Consider the following 20,715-nt stretch of genomic DNA (forward strand, 5'->3'; position numbering starts at 1 on the left):
TAGTTCATTCCGCTTCTATTTTGCTTTTATATTGCATTTTTATGCACACTGTATTCTAAAGTAATGTATATATGGACAGTTATGGATCAAATGGAAATTCCTATAATAAACTGATCACTGATCAAAATAAATGTGATTTTTATTGTCTAGTTATTTTGATTTTTAATTTGGTCATGTATTCTAAAACAAAAAAATAAAGCTTCATATTTTATCATTGTTATAGTTACATTATTATCCAGAGTGAGTTTTTTCATGCATTCAAAAAACTTCAAAGAATCTGTGATTTATGAAACCATGTTAACACTTGTTTGTCACATTTACATCTTTAGTTTTAAATTATATCCATTTCCAAACAGAACTCCTGCATCAGAAGAAGACAAAAGTCAAATGAATGATCCAAATGTACTAAAACATGTAAAAGATTTGAACACAAATTTTAACCTAAATCATCTGAACTGTGACTGAATAGGTTTTTACATTCTGTGGATGAAAAGTTGGTCAACAGCGACACCTGGAGTTGTTTTGTATGTCAGAGAAAACCAGACCTGTTCATTAATACTTAGTGATAATTTTTTCAAAATACAATTTTGAAAATATTTTAAAACAATAATGAAATAATTATGATCACAACACCTCACACTCAACATTTACTTTTGTTTTTTGTTTGGTATATATTAAAATGCTTGACATAACTGGCAGATGGGAAATGTAAACATGAGGTCAGAGGTCAAATGTGACATGACATTTGGATGCAGGCCACATGTGAGGTGCAGAATGCTCGTATTACTTCCTAAATGTTGCCAATACACACAAAGGCAGCAGCATTTTAAGCATTAATTCTAGAGCTGAAAGACATTTTATGAAAGTTTGACATTATTTGACCTTGAAGAAGAGCTCAGAGGAATAAAGTAATGTGAAATTCAGGATCTCCATATATATATATATGTATATATTCTCTATATGCTGTCAGTGCAAAAAATGGCATTAAGAGACATAGTTTTAAATAACTTTACATACCATTATCATAACTTTGACCTTCAGATCAATCTATTGACTTTGAAGGTCAGAGGTCAAATATGATATTTTAAACCTTTATACTTTACTTTCTGGCACTAAGCTGACACGGCACTTGTGTTTCTTGTAGGCTATGAGGCTTTATGTAAATATTTTTATTTATTTATTTATGTATTTTATAAATCATTAAGCTGACCTTGAACATGACTTTACTCTACAAAGCTGAAAAATAAGTTTTAATTGTTAATTAATTGTTAAGCTTTTTTGTTTAGGGACAGAATGACACACACACACACACACACACACACACACACACACACACACACACTAGTGCTACCAAAAACACAATGTCCTTATTACACTACTACTACTACTATAATAATAATAATAATAATAATAATAATAATAATAATAACACGAATAATAATAACAACAACAACAACAATAATAATAATAATAATAATAATAATAATAATAATAATAATATAAAGGATTTCCTGTATCTGTCTGCATGTGTCATATTAACGACACTTCATGTTAGAAGAAGTAAATATGTTTCAGTAAATAAGGTGCAAAAGATGTTTTTAAATATTTATGAACGGAAACAAAGAGACTGTTGGTGAATGCGCACAAATGTTTTCTTCAGCTTGAAGAAGTCTTTGTTTTTCTAAGAATGAGGCAACAACGGGACTTTTGTGATTCTGTATCGGGGGTTTCATGTTCTGTTGATCTGATAACAGGAACAGATGTACAGGAGGCCTTTTTCTAAACCCTCCCATATGAAGACAATAACACAAAAATGTATTAATTAATTAAATTAAATAAACAAGAACACAAACGACTGCACTAGTTTAAAAAACAAAAGTTGGACAAATGTGATATCTTGCATAAATTGTGACATGTGTTGATTGTTATACGCAGCTGTATATGTGCACAATGGTTATTATTGTGTAAGGTTTTTTTAATGTGTCACTTTTTTTCATTGTAAATGGTCACCAACGAACTCTTGAGTGGGTTTTTCACCTCTTCTTTTATTTCATCACAGTTGTTTTGAACTCATCTGTGAGTTGTTTCTCTCACTGATTAAAAACACTGATCATTGCAGACGCAGCTGAAATCAGACCGAGTTCCTGGAATCGTTCTTTAACCAGTGCGTGTAACTGTCAACATATCATTAAAGTGAAAAACCGCAGCTAACGGTGTGGCGGCTGCAGCGCCGAAACCCACGCAGCCCATCTGCTGCACGAGGAAGGAAGTGCTGATGCACTGAGAACAGATTCACATGCAAGAGCTCTTTCTTCCACTGAGCCCCCTCCACCCACTCAGAGTTACACTCAAACAAACAATATTAATGACCCACTTTCAGTTGTTTTTGACCAAGTGATACGAAACCAACAAGCCCGCCGTACATACTATAATCTGAATATAGTCGAATACTGAGAATATGAATTACCTAGAAGTTAAATTATCATGAAATAAATTAAGATATCTGTCATATTTATGGTTTGTTGACTCAGGATGTGTTGTGCTCGGTCATGACTTCTCCCTCCAGCAGCCTTTTGTTTCGAGACCACTGCTGTGAAACGGCGTTGCATAAATAAACTTGAATTATTTGAACATTTCAGATTAAGTCTGTAAAATCTGTTTATAAATTCATCATTCAAGATTTATTATTTATTATTTGAACCAGATCACAGATTTGGACGGTATATTTTCTGTATAATATTTTCACTACTTGACAGTGTTATTTCTTAACTTAAAATTGTAAATTTAAATTTTACAGGAAAAATTAAAAATGTTTTTCTGGTCGGTCTAAATAAGTCCAATTCTGGCCCCCGGGCCTCATGTTTGACACCCTTGGTCTAAAGGTTAATCTAATTGAAAAGACTCGGTAACTTTCTTAAAAAAAACTTAAGTGAGTTCTCAATTTGCTTTTGTTTTACAGTAAATAAAATATTTTTGTACTTACAGAACTGTTTTTGTTAGATGTGGGTTAATAATTTTCTGTTCACTGTTACTGATGTTTTAAATGTTGTAATGTTTCTGCCACATTAAAGCGAACTCAGAGAAACTGCATAGGAATCAAAAATAAACCATATGTGAAAAACTTTATTAACAAGTATTACAGACTCAATTTTTTTGAGCTTCCTGTTTATTTTTGGCCATTTTATTTCTCTATGAATCAGTTATTATATTTGGTTAAGTCAAAAGTATCAAAATCTGATTCTAAAGAAATATTTTACTGGTGTTTACAACAAACTATAAAGCTTTTCATATATTTTTCACAGGGAATTACTCCACAATAATTATTTTTGTAAGCTTACTTTGCTACAGAAGACATAAAAAATGAAAAGCGATATTTCAAATAATTTTTTCTTGAAGAAAGTCTCGTGCAGAAATAGATTTATTAAAATTTGACACTATAAAAGAATAAGTCAAACGGACAGAAGTAACTCTGTAACAGCTGAAAGCTGAAAATAATAAAAAAATAATATGTTTTTTCTTACAGTAACAAAAAAGTATTATTAATAAAACAACATTTAAAATAGGAATTATATAAAATTACTAAAAGCTGCTCTTGTACCAATGTGTTTTCCTTGGCACAGTTTGTTGCTGTCTATAAAACACAACAAGCTGTTGAACTGCAAACACAAGCAAAGTTTTTTTGTTTTTACAAATTAATAACAGCTTCTGTTTCATGTGTGCGATAGATGACAGGAAGTTTTCTCATGAGGACAACTGTGTACAAAACTCTAATTATCTACAATAAATCACATTCATTTTGAAGGAATATGTCACTCAAATGCAAAGTATTGCTGACAGTGAACATTTCAAGTTTGTCAGTAGCATAAATTCATCATGTTTAATATAGCGGAAGTTTAATTTTAATGTGATTGAGACATAAAAGCTGTTTAAAGACAGTCAGTTAGCAGGTGTGCTGTTGGTTGAACGTCCCTTCTTTCTCGTGATCCCGAGCAGAGAGAGTCCACAGAAGTACGCCAGACTCTTCGCTATCAGCACTGTGTACATCAGACACAGCAGCCTCTCTTTAAACCAGCGTGGGGGAGGCGGTGGGGGAGGAGAAGGTCCTCTAATCTCTGTAAAAGAAAAGGAAAGAATTAACAAAGTCATGTCAATGACCTTCTCCTCTGCTCTCTGAATATTCTCTGAATGTTGAATCACTCAGTCATGAAGTGTTAGTTACCTATTTTGTTTTGACCTGTCACTTTGCCTTTCTCATGGTTGACTTCACAGAGGTATTTATATGAGTAGATATCACCCTGATCGAGCACCGTGATGGAAGTGATGCGTCCTGGCTCTTTGATTTCCAGCTGCTCCACCTCAGCAGGGGGCAGATCCTCCAGCCGGCCGTTCTTCTCTCTTTTCCAGGAGAACTGGACCAGAGGAGGAATCATTCCTGAGGCCTGACACACCAGGGCGCTCCTCCCCCCGAGGCTGGTACTGTTTGCTGCTTTGTAAGCGGTCACCTCCGGCTTCACTGTCGGCTTATCTAAAGTTTAACAGCAACAAGCAGCACAGACACACATTCACACTGTCAGCATGGACCATAATCATTAACCACTCATATACACATACACAGTATGTTCACCCACTTATGTACTGCACATATGTACCATGATTTATCACAAATCTTCTGCAGTTTTATACGTGCATCTTAATAACAGAATTTAATTTTTATCTATGCATACAGAAAATTAAAATTATGTCATTCATAATCATAATTATCCAAACTTCCCTGTGAATAAATGGAAATATACAGATTGTGTTGGTATAATAGCTACAGTGAAATATTACTATGAATTATGGCTAAAGAATCCACAATACTAAGTATATGATAAATGCATTACTAGTCTACAATGACATAAAGATACATATTAGTTTATATGTGTATCCTGGGAAATCACTGGCCTGTTTTTTCCAGATTAGACTAGTTTGTGGTTTTATCTGAATCCCCTGCAGCTGAGGTCATGAAGTCTTGTCGTCAAAGATAAAGGAAACGTCTTTTAAATCCACAAGACAATGTTTGACTTGCTCTGCTGCACCTTTAGAAGTGCAAAGTAATTTCTGCTCATGTGTATGTTTTCCTGCTCACCGGCTCACTATTAATTCTTTTTATTTCTTTATCTACTTTTTTAAAACAACCGTTCAGCAAACCAGCTGTCTCTGCTATCTTTGAATATATTTGCTTCATGTTTGTCATAGTTGCACAATCACTTATCAAATATATTCAAAGATAACTTCCTCTCATTCTAAATAGCAAATTTCACATTTGTGCTGTTTTGATGAAAAATCATTGAAACAATACACAACAACTACCAAGAGATATTTTCTAGCACTTAACTCACTTTAACTGTTAAGTCTAAAATTTAGTAATAAATCATTTAAACCTTCTCTAATGAAGGCTGAGGTACGGCACCGGCAGCAGGCTCTTCCTAATTGTCGCATCCTTCATACAGTTATTTTATTTGGTCATGTTAAACATATAAAATTGAAGAAATATATTAACACCATGAACCAAAATGTAATTATATGTATGTGTGGAATATTTTTGCGCCACATCATTTTACAGATGTTACTACACCACCTTCTAATCACAGGATTCTTCACAGTTTGATTTTTTAAACAAGCTGCTTAAATATGGCTCATCGTTCCATCAGCAAAACCTTTAAATGCAAAGTGATAAAAAAATAGAAACATTTTTAAAAGCCCATTTGTATTTTGGTGCATAACCTTCAAGTTAGATGTAACAATTCAACTACTCAATAATATATAGATAGATAGATACACAACACAGAGACAAATAACAATTAAGAAACACCCAGTGACACAGATTTGTGATCAGATATGCTTCTAATCTGTCATAATTTCCAAAATTCCTATCATATCTTAAATTTGATTTAATTAACATTAGACATTGTGCAACACTAAGAGAAAGAAGAGAGAAAGAAAATCTCCCACAGTCCTTGTGAATCTAATTTTCTTTTGATAAGAGAAAGACAGAGAAAGCAGAGTCTTACGTCTCATTAGAGCGGAGCTGTTTGAGACCAGAGAACAAGTTACTAAATTATTTCTTACACTTCTTTAAATGTCTGCAGGGTTTTAAGATGGAAAGCACACTACATAAAAAAGCTTAAATACATTTCTGACAGCTTTTAGATTGTCGTTTTAAAGTTAGACTAAGTGCACTGCTTTTTTAAAACTATTTTACAAACATTTAAAACATTTAAGGGCACAGAATATAAACTTTTAAGTAAAAAAAACAAACAAAAACAGTAAAATCAAGTAGGTGAAATACATTTTAAGCCTTACCTGTTACATAGAGCTTTGTTCCAGAGCCAAAGATGAGATAGCTGTTGGACTCATCACCGGATCCTCCCACACTGAAACACACTGATACAAAAACCTTTCTGCCGTTGAGTTTGTCAGCTGAGGTGAATGAGCGTAAAGTATCATATTTCACTTCCAGGAAAGGTCACATGGAGTTTATTATTTTGGCTGCTAACTGCCTTGAAACTGTGCTTCTCTTGGATAAACTACAAGTAACTTTTTATATTTTGTTTTTATTTACCTTTTCTGAACCATAAAAGTTTTTGTTTTTTTTAAATTACAGATTAGTGGGTTATTATTATTTATCATCACCAATTTCCTCAAATCCTGAAAAATAATAATATGGATGATCTCCGGGATTTCATATATAGGAGAATCACTAAGTGTGTGTGTGTGTGTGTGTGTGTGTGTGTGTGTGTGTGTGTGTGTGTGTGTGTGTGTGTGTGTGTGTGTGTGTGTGTGTGTGTGTGTTCCTGTCTACCGATCTTTGTGAGGACAAACAGTCACTTGTGAGGACACACATACCGGTCCTCACAAATTTGAAGGAATTTTTGAGGCTCAGAATGTGGTTTCATTGTCAGGGTTGCAAATAAGTTATTGGTAGGTTTAGGTTTAGGGTTAGGCATTCATTTTTAAGGGGCACAGGTGTCGAACTCCGGGTCTCGAGCGCCTGTATCCTGCAGGTTTTACATATGTCCTTGATGAACTTGAGCATCAGAACAGGAAAGATTCAGAGTGTCAGCATGTTCACTGGAACCTGAACATCTGGACGAATGTTATGTTCAGTGATGAGTCCAGATTTTGGATTGAAAGGTTAAAGTGTGGAGATGATGAGGGGAACACTATTCTGATTGTACCAATAGCTTAGCAGCTTTAAGTGGAAGCACTAATAATAATAATAATAATAATAATGGATTGCATTTATATAGTGCTTTTCAAGGCACCCAAAGCGCTTTACAATGCCACTATTCATTCACTCTCACATCCACACACTGGTGGAGGCAGCTACAGTTGTAGCCACAGCTGCCCTGGGGCAGACTGACAGAAGCGAGGCTGCCATATCGCGCCATCGGCCCCTCTGGCCAACACCAGTAGGCGGTGGAGTGGAGAAGATGAAATGGCCTGTCAGTTCTGATTTTAAACACCTTGTCATCAGCATGCTGTGAGTGACCAACACAAACACACTGTCTAACTTGTTAAAATGCAGGTGTGAACAAGTTGTTTGTCATCTGCCTGGCACCACTTCTCTGAGTTCCCTCTGTCTGTCCATGGTGTCACACTGTCTGCTCGTGAATCTGTCTTTTAAGTTCAGTGTCTCGTCTGGTTCTCCGTGTCTGTGAGTTTCCTGTTTTACTCTGAAGGTCTCTGTCTCATGTGAGTGTGTTTCGTTTACGTTTCCCGTGTCTCGTCAGATCTGATTTCTCCCAGGTGTGTTCCCCTCCGTCTCCCATCCCTTGATTACTGCTGTGAGTATTTAAGCCCTGTGTGTTCTCCTGCCTGTTGCTGGTTTGTCTACGTTATCGCCCTCTGTCATCCTGTGTGGTTCCCCTGCGTCTGTCTATGTTTCCCTCCGTCTCCGTTTGTGTCTCTAGGTTTCAGGTTTGTTTTATTCTTAGTTTGTCCAGTTAGGTTTTGTCAGTTCTGTTCTTGCCATCCTTTGCCTTTTGTTGTACATCGTCCTCCTCAATAAAAGCCCACTCACATCAGTAGTGCCTGCATCTTGGGTCCTTCAATACATGGCTCGCCCCGCCAGCTGTGACAAATAGAACATGATGTTTAACTGTATCGAATGCTGCACTGAGGTCTAGCAGGACAAGCACAGAGATGAGGCCACTGTCAGAGGCCATAAGAAGATCATTTGTAACCTTCACTAAAGCTGTTTCTGTGCTGTGATGAGCTCTGAAACCTGACTGAAACTCTTCCAATAAACCTCTGCAGATGATCTGTTAGCTGTTTGACAACTACTCTTTCAAGGATGTTTGATATGAAAGGAAGGTTGGAGATTGGCCTATAATTAGCTAAGACTGCTGGGTCTAGAGATGCTTTTTGAGTAAAGGTTTAACTACAGCCAGCTTGAAGGCCTGTGGTACATAGCTGATTATTAGAGATAGACTGGCGATATTTAAGATTGAAGCAGTAAGTAATGGTGGGACCTTGAGCAGCCTTTTAGCAACGGGATCTAAAAGACACATTGATAGACTGGAGGAGGAGAGAAGAAGATCAGACACCAGCGAGAGAGGATCAGAAGGACAGACGCAACAACATTGTCATCCCCTATGTAGCCAGTGTATCAGAAAAACTCAGGAGAGTTTTCTCCAAGCATGACATCCCAGTTTACTTCAGACCCAGCAACACACTCAGACAAAAACTGGTTCACTCGAAAGATAAAACGCCAAAACACAGACTTAACAATGTGGTGTATGCTGTACAGTGCAGCGAGGAATGCTCAGACCTCTACATTGGAGAGACCAAACAGCCACTTCACAAGCGCATGGCACAACACAGAAGAGCCACCTCCACAGGACAAGACTCAGCAGTCCATCTGCATCTAAAGGTCAAAGGTCACTCTTTCGAGGATGCCAATGTTCACATTTTGGACAGAGAGGACAGATGGTTTGAAAGAGGAGTGAAAGAAGCATCTATGTCCACTGTGAGCGACCATCTTTGAACAGAGGCGGGGTTTACGACACCAACTCTCTGCCATCTATAATCCAGTTTTGAGTTCCCTCTCCATACGCCTTAACGCCCACTCACATCCTGGGCCATCTGACCTCAGGAATTCGCATGATAAGGTGGGGCCAGGTTTCACAATGAACTCACCGGAAACTCTGGCTGATTGGGACCCACGCCCAGTTTCACACCTTGGCTCAGGCGATTAGAGGATCATCAGGGGGTCCTTTTGTCCCTCTGTGGGGGGGTCACTCCCACTGGGTTTAAATCTGGGACTCTCCACTATTTGACCTTAGAACTGAAGAAGCTTCTCGGATGAGAGGTGAAACGTCTTCAAGTAACTTGAAGAAGTCCAGACGCTTTTCTTTCCAAGCTCCTTAGACTACTTAATGTGAAAGGAATGGTTGGCTCAACAGTGCTCTGACTTTTTGCAATTACACTTAAATACATTTAAACAAAATTTTTTAATAATAAGATAGGATTACTAATAAATGTTTTTTGTTGGAAAGGGGTAATTATATAAAGTTTAGTTTTATTTTGCAATATCAACAAAAATGCAAATATATTTATATTATTCAGTTAAATTATATCTGTACACTTCTGAATCACTACAACATTCACCTAGAAGCACTTCATGCGGTAAGGGAAAGGCCACGGCAATAAAGAGCAAAATGTATATACAGCAAATATACATGTATACAATATTTATTAATGACATAATAAAAAAAGATGTGTTTAAATAAAAAAATTAAGGATAATTAAGGAAAATAAGGATTAAGCTGGCAGAAACTTGTATTTGTTTACAGTGAATTTCTAAACCCTTAAAGGAAAAAGAAATGAGGAAAGTGCTCAGGTGTCTGATTTCTGCTAGTCTGTTGGTTTTTGTTCAGGCTGCAGAGATCATTATTCACTGTGGGTACCCGACTTCAAACAGGAGCAATAATAGGTGGCTGAATGAGCAGAGCTAATTCTTGCAACTACCAACTCACAGCCATTCTGTTTCCTTACAGCTGAGAAATCATTTTTCTGTGGATGGTTGAAATCTGAATAAACATAACCATTATTCCTGTTAACAGTCAGAATCACTGTGAGCTTTTCTCTCTCTTTCTTCTGGTACCAGTACACAGTATTTTTGCTACACAACTCAGTTCCTCCACAGCTGATGGAGACTGATTCACCAGCTCTCCTGGTCTGCGATAACTGCTCCTGAATCAGCTGTTCTGCTGCCATGGTAACCAGTGCTGTAGAGACACAGACAGATAGATGAAGGTTAGTGTGACAGTGTTTGTTACAGGTTGACTTTGTTGGCTCCTGATTGGCTGGAAACACTCACCTGAACACAGACAGCACAGAGCAGCAGCTGGGAGGAAAAGCATTTTGTGCAGTGGTGTTTCCTCTGGTGAACCTGGGGAGAAGTGGCGCTCTGATGCAGCTGAGGCCAAACAAGGACGAGCTGTGAGATCAGACGAGGGCCACGTGGTTTCTAACAGGTCCTCAAAGCTCCCATCAGCCCCTGCAGTGTGTAGATTAGTAATATTAGATTTTAAATAGGGTGTGTGGACATTGTTGAATATCTTAAAAAATAGATGTGATCAAAAAAGAAATATTTCTTCACAGTGGGACAGCTTTAAAATTAAATCCATTTTATGTATTAACACAAGTGAATTTCTGTTAAATATGAAGACGTGTCAGCACAGCAGGAAAAAGTTTCTACATCGTTCAGCTAAAGCAGCTCTACTTCTGTTGAATCACAGAGAGTGGAGAATCATCCAGGTCACCATTCAGGGTACACAGAATGACAGCAACTGCTGCTACAACAAGTGCTGTAGCATCAATAGACACGATCTGAAAACATGCATTTTGTAAGTCAACATCTAAAGAGCTATAGTAGCAGAAGTTCCTATCTCAAGTGAATGCAGCATAAAAACAACAACTGTACAAGAATCAGTGTCAGCGATATACACAAAGCATCAGTTGGAATTTGTTTTCATTGAGAAGTAAAATTTGAATTTGTGTTGTTACTGCAGATCTAGAAATATTCATTCCACTGAGGTCATTTTAACATTTTATAAAACATATATATTTTTAACTTTTTCATTGTGTTAAATATTACAGCTCTATGCTTGAAACATGTTTTGTGCTGATATCCTTCATGTGTTGTTTGTTGCTTACAGAAAATAATTGCATGACAGTGAACATTTCTCTTAATAAAGCTCAAACAGCCTCCAGACCCATTTAAAGGTACAGAAAAATAGTTTTTGAATGTATAAGAAAAACATTTTAAATTTGATTTTACAAAGACTTGTAATGTCTGGTTATAAATTGCTAATATAAATATATATATATATAGAGAGAGAGAGAATCTTCTCTTTTCCTTCTTTTGACTTTTCAAAGGTTAAAAGCTTTGTGCAAGACTCATATTTCAAAAGAGCTCAGAGAAACTTGACATGATTAGGAGAAGATTTTTAGTGTTGTATAAATTAATATTTAAATAAGTATAGTTTCACATACAGTGTAAGAGATCTCAAACAAGTAGTAAAAATCCAATCAGATTTTTTGAGATGACAGGCAACAATGTCTGGCTTACATATTATTTGTAATTTTGCACTGATATCAGGCTCATCAGGGTATGATTGCAAAAGATAATACCTTAAATATCTTTGATTAGAAAAACAAGCGTTTGTTACAGAGTGTATTTTGCAATAATTTAGAAGACAATGACGAAATAAACGTATAACAGAGATAAAATTTGCAGCACGTATGAATGGATTAGGATGTTCCTGTGGTTTGCTGCTCTCTTCCTGTCACAGACTCATCTGTTGGTTTTTGTTCAGGCTGCAGGGATCGTTTCTCACTGTGGGGAACTTCTTTGTGACAGACACAGTAGTAGGTGGCTGAATGTTCCACACTGCATTTGTTGATCAACAGTACAATATCATCCTTGTCACTCATAGCTGAAAATGACTCTTTTAGATGATGAGTGAACTTTGAAGTTTTTTTTTCAATGCGGTCAAAACGCACAATCACTGTGAATGATCCTCGATCTTTTTTCATGTACCAGTACATGTAATTATTGTCACATTGGTCGAACCCTGTGCACTTTAGGGATGCTGCTTCACCAGCTTTCTTTGTAGATGTCAAATCGTTCTGAATAAGCTGTGCTGCCATGGTAACCAGTGCTGTAGAGACACAGACAGATAGATGAAGGTTAGTGTGACAGTGTTTGTTACAGGTTGACTTTGTTGGCTCCTGATTGGCTGGAAACACTCACCTGAACACAGACAGCACAGAGCAGCAGCTGGGAGGAAAAGCATTTTGTGCAGTGGTGTTTCCTCTGGTGAACCTGGGGAGAAGTGGCGCTCTGATGCAGCTGAGGCCAAACAAGGACGAGCTGTGAGATCAGACGAGGGCCACGTGGTTTCTAACAGGTCCTCAAAGCTCCCATCAGCCCCTGCAGTGGGCACATTAGACACGTTTAAAGGAAGCTATTGCGCCTTTGTGAGTTTGCCTGCTTCTACAGTTGAACTTCATACAGTCTGCACTACTATGGACACTTTTTGTTATAACGTGGTTTTAAACTCAGTAAAAGAGTCACTTTTTTTAAAGCTATAGATTTGTTCTTTTTATTATTGTATTTCCGTTTTGTCCTTTGAGCAGTTATTTTCATTTCTATTCTTAAATGACCTTATTTTGCAGTTTCTGTGGATGTACAGAAACTGAGTCCGTGGCTGATAACTGGAAAATGCAAAATTGCGAAAAGATACCAAAATTATTATCAGTCCTGAACCCGTTTTGTTCCAAACCTTCACCTGCCAACGCAGGAGATACTTTTAAAAGTATAATATACGACATGTCCAGTTAACAAATCTAAAAACAGCTTATTTATTGTCATATATCTATTGGCGTGTGTACTCACACGGTTCCCAGTGTTTAATGCTCAGTGTAACAGTCACGTTTAGCTTATTGAACTTGTAACGGCATCGTTCGATGTTTGCTCCAGCCAAACAAAACTTACACGTATCATTCAAACGTTACAACAATCTTCAATCGTTCATGATCGTTTTTTGGTTGGATTCCAAGTAACAGCTGAGCTTCCATGTGATTCAATTTGCCACATAGCTAAGTGAATAAATGTAAGTATGCAGCCAATATTCTGTTTTTCAGTACAATAAAATGAAATAAAGTGAATACAAAAATGTAAAAATAAAATTAATGAAACCTTATCACAGCATCTCGTCTGTAAACAGGATTTCAAACTGCTTTTTTTCTGTAATTTGCTTTAGGTTTTCGAGTGACATGCCCTGCTGATTTTTATATGTATATAAAAAATTGTAACCAGCGTAGAAGATCACATTTATGCAGCAGCAGTCTTACACCGTGGTTCAGGGGTTTAGGAAGCTCGTCTTGTAACCAGAAGGTTGCCGGTTCAGACTCTGACTCTTGGTCGTTGTGTCCTTGGGCAAGACACTTCACCTACCGCCTGCTGGTGTTGGCCAGAGGGGCCGATGGCGCGATATGGCAGCCTCGCTTCTGTCAGTCTGCCCCAGGGCAGCTGTGGCTACAACTGTAGCTGCCTCCACCAGTGTGTGAATGTGAGAGTGAATGAATAGTGGTATTGTAAAGCGCTTCGAGTGTCTAGAAAAGCGCTATATAAATGCAATCCATTATTATTACAAATGATTAATATTATAAGTTATGTGATAATATTAGTCTGACTTGCTCTGTGAGTAAACCTCGACTTTCTTATTTCTTCATCTTTATTACTCCGTCTGTGATGGAGGTGAAGCCTGGGCTGTGGTTTACTGTTTGACATCTGCTCGTCTGTTGGTTTTTGTTCAGGCTGCAGGGATCATTTCTCACTGTGGGCACCTCCTTTATAACAGGCACAGTAGTAAGTGGCTGAATGATCAATCGTACATCTGCTGATCACCAGCTCACCACTATTTTCTTTCCTCATAGCTGAAAATGTGTCTTTTAGAAGATGACTGAAAGCTGTGGGCTTTTTTTCACCACTACGATCAAAACGTAGAATCGCTGTTAATGTTCCCTCATCTTTTCTATCTTTTCTCATGTACCAGTACACAAAATTGGTGTCACACTGGTTAATGCCTGTACACGCTAAGGACACTGTTTCATCAGCTCTCCTGGTCTTTGATTTCTGGTCCTGAATCAACATTTCTGCTGCCATGGTAACCAGTGCTGTAGAGACACAGACAGATAGATGAAGGTTAGTGTGACAGTGTTTGTTACAGGTTGACTTTGTTGGCTCCTGATTGGCTGGAAACACTCACCTGAACACAGACAGCACAGAGCAGCAGCTGGGAGGAAAAGCATTTTGTGCAGTGGTGTTTCCTCTGGTGAACCTGGGGAGAAGTGGCGCTCTGATGCAGCTGAGGCCAAACAAGGACGAGCTGTGAGATCAGACGAGGGCCACGTGGTTTCTAACAGGTCCTCAAAGCTCCCATCAGCCCCTGCAGTGGACACATTTGACACATTTAAAGAAACCTACTGCGCCTTTGTGTCTTTGCCTGCTTCTGCAGTTGAACTACATGCAGTCTGCCCCAATACACAGCAAAATCTCCAGTGTTAAATTAACACTGGAGAGTGTCTATATGGGTCCACACCTCTGAGTGTTAAATTAACACTTTGACAGTGTTATGTGTTTAAAAGTAACCTAGTCAGTTTTGAAGATTAACAATGACTAACACTGAGCAGTGCTGATTTTCTAACACTGGAATATTTCTAACATTTTGAGTTATTTTCCAGTGTTAGAAAATCAGCACTGCTCAGTGTTAGCCATTGTTAATCTTCAAAACTGACTAGGTTACTTTTAAACACATAACACTGTCAAAAGTGTTAATTTAACACTCAGCAGTGTTGTATCTAACACTCAGAGGTGTGGACCCATATAGACACTCTCCAGTGTTATACAGTACGAGAGTTGCTTTTAATTTTTTTATGTTTCTTTCTTTTTGGTCTTTTGAGCTGTTCTTTCTGTTTTTATTGATTTATGGCTTTTAACATCCATATCCTCTGTGTTTTGTATGTCATTGCATGTGTCTAGAAAACAACGTCATCAACTAAGACTTGTACAGTGCTCAGCTGTAAATCTGCTATAAAATGGAAACTAAAGCTTTGCCACAGCTACATCAGCTATTTGAGTGGTTGAGTCAACAAATGGTCATTTTGCAGCCAACACTGTGATATCCATTATCCATCCATCCATCCATCCATTCATTTGCGTCCGCTTATCCTTTTCAGGGTCGCGGGGGGCGCTGGAGCCCATCCCAGGTGTCATAGGGCGAGAGGCGGGGTACACCCTGGACAGGTCGCCAGTCCGTCGCAGGGCCAATATCCATCATTTTCCCTGCAATTTAAATAAAATAAAATGAAATAATAAAGGTAATATTTGTAAATGTAACATGTAGAAAATTAATTTGCATTTCTTTGTCTGTTAATATGATCTCCTCCCGACTCACTTCAAACAAGTTCTCATCAGCACTTAGTTTTAGGTTTTCAAGTACGCCGTCCTGCTGTCTTTCCATGTATATATAAAACAGTCATCAGCAGAGATCAGCACATGGATTCAGGAGCAATGTTGCAGAATATTTTTAGTATTATAAACTTTTAGATAAGATCACTTTAACGTCCTCCATCAATAAAAAAAAGAGTTTATATTACATTTTCAACCAAACAGCACGTTCTCACATGAACATATAAACTCTTTAGTTTAGTTTAAAATGTAGCAACAACTCAGCGTCCTTTCTAGTCCATCTTTAGATTTATTTACAAGCTAGTGATACAGATACTGAGACCAAACTATCTTATTGTCTTTGTATGTATAGTATGTCGGTATGTGTTTTGCTCTTCATTTAACTTGATTTTCGAAGAAAAAAATTAAACAAAAAAATATCACATTAGGAGGGAAAGAAAATTTATTTCACCACAAATTTGTGCTGTTTGTAAGAGAAGGAGAACAGAGTACCTGAAAACAATTTTCTTTGAAACTTTTAATTTCTTCTTTTTTATTGATCACATAGAGGCTGGCTGTGGTTTACTGCTCTCTTCCTGTCACACTGTCTGACATCTGTTCATCTGTTGGTTTTTGTTCAGGCTGCAGGAATCATTTCTCACTGTGGGAACCTTTCCAACAAACACAGTAGTAAGTGGCTGTATGTTGGGGTTTAATATCTTTGATGACCAATTCACAGCCACCTGGTTTTCTTAAAGCATTGAAATCTTGTTTCTGGGGATGATTGTAGCGTGAATTAACTGCCCCATCAGCCAGATCAATGCGCAGAATCACTTTAAGAGGATCTTTTTCTGTGTTCTGGTACCAGTAAATCTGTTTTTTGTCACACTGGTCAGTGCTTTTACAGCTTATGGCAACTGTTTCACCAACTCTCCCAGTCTGCGATAACTGCTCCTGAACCAGCTGTTCTGCTGCCATGGTAACCAGTGCTGTAGAGACACAGACAGATAGATGAAGGTTAGTGTGACAGTGTTTGTTACAGGTTGACTTTGTTGGCTCCTGATTGGCTGGAAACACTCACCTGAACACAGACAGCACAGAGCAGCAGCTGGGAGGAAAAGCATTTTGTGCAGTGGTGTTTCCTCTGGTGAACCTGGGGAGAAGTGGCGCTCTGATGCAGCTGAGGCCAAACAAGGACGAGCTGTGAGATCAGACGAGGGCCACGTGGTTTCTAACAGGTCCTCAAAGCTCCCATCAGCCCCTGCAGTGGGCACATTAGACATGTTTAAAAAGCCTTTCGTACAATTTCATTTATTATGTTGTTTTATTATTTTTGCTGCAATATTTTGATCAGTTGTCTGTTTTTTGTTTTTTCAAACCCAGCTAGAGGATGAAGTATTTTGAAACACTTCAGACTTTCTGTTAAATGTTTGACCTGAAAGTTCTTCTGTTAACACGTTTAAAGGTGCTAAGCTGTAAACCCATGAATCCTAAAAATGACTGGACAGTGTTATATATTTTGAGGGCCACGTGATTTCTAACATATCCTTAAAGTTCCCAACAGCCCCTACAGTCCACATACAATTTGATTTATTACTTTTATTTTGAAGCCAAAGCAGCCGATCTTTTGGAGATCCACACTGTGCTTCCAAAATAAAATAAAAGTTATAAAGAGATCAGTGATGTTGTTGCAAAGCCAGAGAGGTAATTGTGCACTTGAGCACACTTTAGTGTATTTGCTAATTATAAGCACCATTTCAAATGGGCTTTCACAGAAGAGGCTTCTGTGTGACTACAGGTGAGTAGATGGAGTGTTGTTAAACTCGTAACACTCACACAGTGTGTACTTCTGGGAAAAAATAGTCAGTCTGCATACAAATATTTACCTGTGAGTGGAAATGCTGTGTATGCATCTTGTATTAATCCTGACTGTTGGTACTAATAAAATTAACAAAGGCTCTATACTGTGCTTTCAAGTAAACAGTGAAAACAGTGTTTTTATAAGGCCTTTAATAATCGTGTATTGCCAGTTTTTCATTATAATTTAGTGTATCTTATGTTTATACGTAGATTTACTCTTAAACAGATCAGACTATTTTATTTTTAATAAAAAAATCTTAAAATCTTGTTGTGCAGTCTGAATGTTTGGGCTGAAGTTTATTCATTTCCTTTGGTAAAAGCTTTTATCATCTAAAACAATATTTTTATTGGCCCCTTTTAGTTTTGTTAATTCAAAACATAAACACAGCAGGTTATGGGCTCATTTAAAGCTTACTGATAACTTTGTTCATATTTTTAATGTTTTAATTAATAGTTTGGTCAATTTCACAATTATGTTACATTTGCAAAGTGTCTTCATGACTTTTTGCCTTGTAAAAATATTAACAACTAAAGATTTTAAAACCTCAGTGTCTCCTTTTTTGCTTTAAACTTAAGTAACGTCTCTGAAGGTGATGCTGGATTTCCACATTTGTCTGGCAGTTTGTTTCCCTTCTTTCTTACCACAGTAAATAAAAGTTTCAATAAGGTCTCTGTGGTTCGTTTGAAACAAACATATGATGACAAGTTTTGTGGATTTGAGTTTGCTGCTAGTGCTGAGATTAAAAACGAAAAGGATAAGACCGCCATCATGTGGTTATTCAAAAGAACTAAGTAGTTCAAAATCAAAGGGCATTCCTATGAAGAACAAAGGTGAATTATATAATCATATAATGGTGCTCAAAGATTCAGTCATCTGTGGTCAGAACTGTTGAGACCAAAGAAAAAGATTTGGTCTTGTTCTGTTTCTTTGTACGTAGAGAACTTATTTGTCTTTACTCATATATGACATTTATTATCATGTACAAATGTTTTACATAAACATGAACACTTCTCATTTGACAAAGTTATTTGGCATGTAGAGGATCTCACAGAATTTCAAACATATCTGTGTGTTTTTGTTTGTTTGTTACTGAATGAGATTAATAAATAAATACTGAAAGTTTTCAATATTCTGTTCCTCAGAAAAATGCATTTAGCAGTCTTAAATCCAGATCCAAAGCCAGGCCGGACAGCAGCAGCACAGAAAATGGTGTCAGGTTTCTGTTACGTCTGACAGTAAAAGCAGAAAAACAAAACCGTATTCAACCATGCAATAAAAAAGAAGCTACTCTCAGCTCTTGCCACAAGGGGTCACCACAGAACTGGGCGCTCATGCTGATACAGTCCCAGGGGCAGTGCCTCTGCGAATTCACAAAAATAAAACTGCTTCTGCAGCATTTTTAAAGCAAAGAATAATTTACTGCCAAAAGATGGTGTGAAATTTTTATTTTAGATGTTTTTGGTGTGCAGATGATCACAAAGAGACGCCTTCTCTTTAGCACCAAAATCACACTTTATAAAATTAGTATAAGTCAAAATGACCTTTCTCTCACGTTTTTCTGCAGAAGCTACTCAAGCTCTTACATGGCCCACAATCTACTGTGAACTGAAAACAGATGAACCTGTTCAAGGCAAGTTTCACGCTGGATATTTTCTCCTGATGTCACACAAAAGCATTCAGACTGGCCCACTGCTCTGAATGTGCACACGGCGCCCACTCAGGTAAGAGATCTTTCATCATAGTCTGTGCTAAAGAGGAGTGAAAAAATTAGACTGTGGGAGAGAGTAATACGAATATAGTACAATGTAATACTACAAATAGTATCGCAGGTACTACACCAAATTGCAAAGCTTCTGTTTTATTTGCTTTACAAAGGGTGGACGAGTGTTTACACTGGTTCTGGTTGTTTATTTAACAAGTACGGTACCTACTGGACCTCAATATAAAAAATTTAAGTAAACTGCTATTTACATTAGACGCCCCTGGGCAGGTCACATTGATAGATACAGCACAATTTAATTCAATTTTATTGATATAGCACCAACTGACACCAACAGTCGCCTCAAGGTGCTTTGTGTTGTAAGGAAAAGCACAACAAAACGCACACAGGAAAGACAAATAAAAATATGTCACACTGGCTTAAACGGGATCACAGGTCTGGTTTTTCATAAGCCACCTTGAGATGTGCCTTCAAATTGGACATATAGAATTTTTCTTTATTAGTACGCTATATTAGTATTTGCTTCCCTTCAGTGACAGCAATTTGTCCAACTGTGGTTCACCTGCAAAGCCGTTCCCAGCCCCTTCTAGCCATGTCCCTGGGTCCAATCTCAGGCACTCTTTGGTTTAATAGATTCATTTAGAGGAGTGCAGGAGTTCATGCAACCTTATTTAGAAAACGGGCATCTCAGAGCTCCAAAGCTCAACATTGTTTTTTATTTAGGGGGTTGAGCTAGACTCTGATATACTTGAGTTAAACATACTTTACAGCTCATTTACAATGCAAAGCTCCTTACCTTGCAGGGCTACACTGTAATGCATCATCTCTACTGGTGATTTTGTAAACATCTACCATCATTTTAATCATTTGTGCTTAACGTGACACTGAGACAATCTTATTTAAGTCTTATTAAATATTACAGTTAGCATTCAGAAGATGAACTGTGTTTCTGTCCTTTCAGTGTTCAGAGGGTCCTGTTTTGCTTGGTCACTGCTCCAAAACCATTATGTCATTGTTCCCCGAGTCACCTGCCAGGGAGTCGCACCAGGCGGCAGCATCAAGCCTGCGTTGGTTCGCCCTGAAATAAAGTGCATTCTGATGCATCGCATTTAAGACGCATTGGTCACAACTAGCTTAAAATGTGTACAAAGCTTTTAATATAGCTCTGTGAATTCAGTGTATTGACCGGCGCACAAGGAAACTTAAATCCACATATTTCTAAATGGAGTTCGGCGACGGTTGGTTTCTCTAAACGTCCCAGATCCAGTTACCGCTGGTTACAGCAACGACATTTAAATGGAATGATAAATATTCAATGCGAGCCCTGCTCGGCACCCTGCTAATTTTCCCAGATGGCTAACGGCTAAGCTAACCGGTAAACTCGTGTTGTCAGTGTCTTTAATCCAAACTCTGTTGGTTTTGTGCCCCAGATCGTGCAAACCACAGGGCACAATAAAAGTCTATAAACAACGTAAGTGAAAACTGTATTTCACTGGATTTTGTGGGGACCAAAACTATACGTTAGAAGAAGAAAAGCAAACCCAGTCAGTCCAAATTGACATGATTCTGCCGAATTGACTTCCTTACACAACACACGTCACTGTGACGCGTTGCATTCTGGTAAATGCA

At 37.7% G+C, this 20,715-nt stretch overlaps 1 protein-coding gene across 1 annotated transcript; it reads right to left on the minus strand.

Annotated features, from left to right (window-relative positions):
• Positions 1-3,537: 3,537 nt before the first annotated feature.
• Positions 3,538-7,814, minus strand: LOC113010741 (immunoglobulin lambda-1 light chain-like). The gene is made up of 4 exons (XM_026149942.1): positions 7,757-7,814; positions 6,346-6,462; positions 4,220-4,525; positions 3,538-4,112 (listed from the first exon to the last, which is right to left on the minus strand). The coding sequence occupies exons 1-4, from the start codon at positions 7,812-7,814 to the stop codon at positions 3,937-3,939; spliced, it is 657 nt and encodes a 218-aa protein (XP_026005727.1). The 3' UTR covers positions 3,538-3,936.
• Positions 7,815-20,715: the final 12,901 nt, after the last annotated feature.

Source organism: Astatotilapia calliptera, chromosome 18, assembly GCF_900246225.1.
Source record: "Astatotilapia calliptera chromosome 18, fAstCal1.2, whole genome shotgun sequence".
Lineage (NCBI taxonomy): Eukaryota > Metazoa > Chordata > Actinopteri > Cichliformes > Cichlidae > Astatotilapia > Astatotilapia calliptera.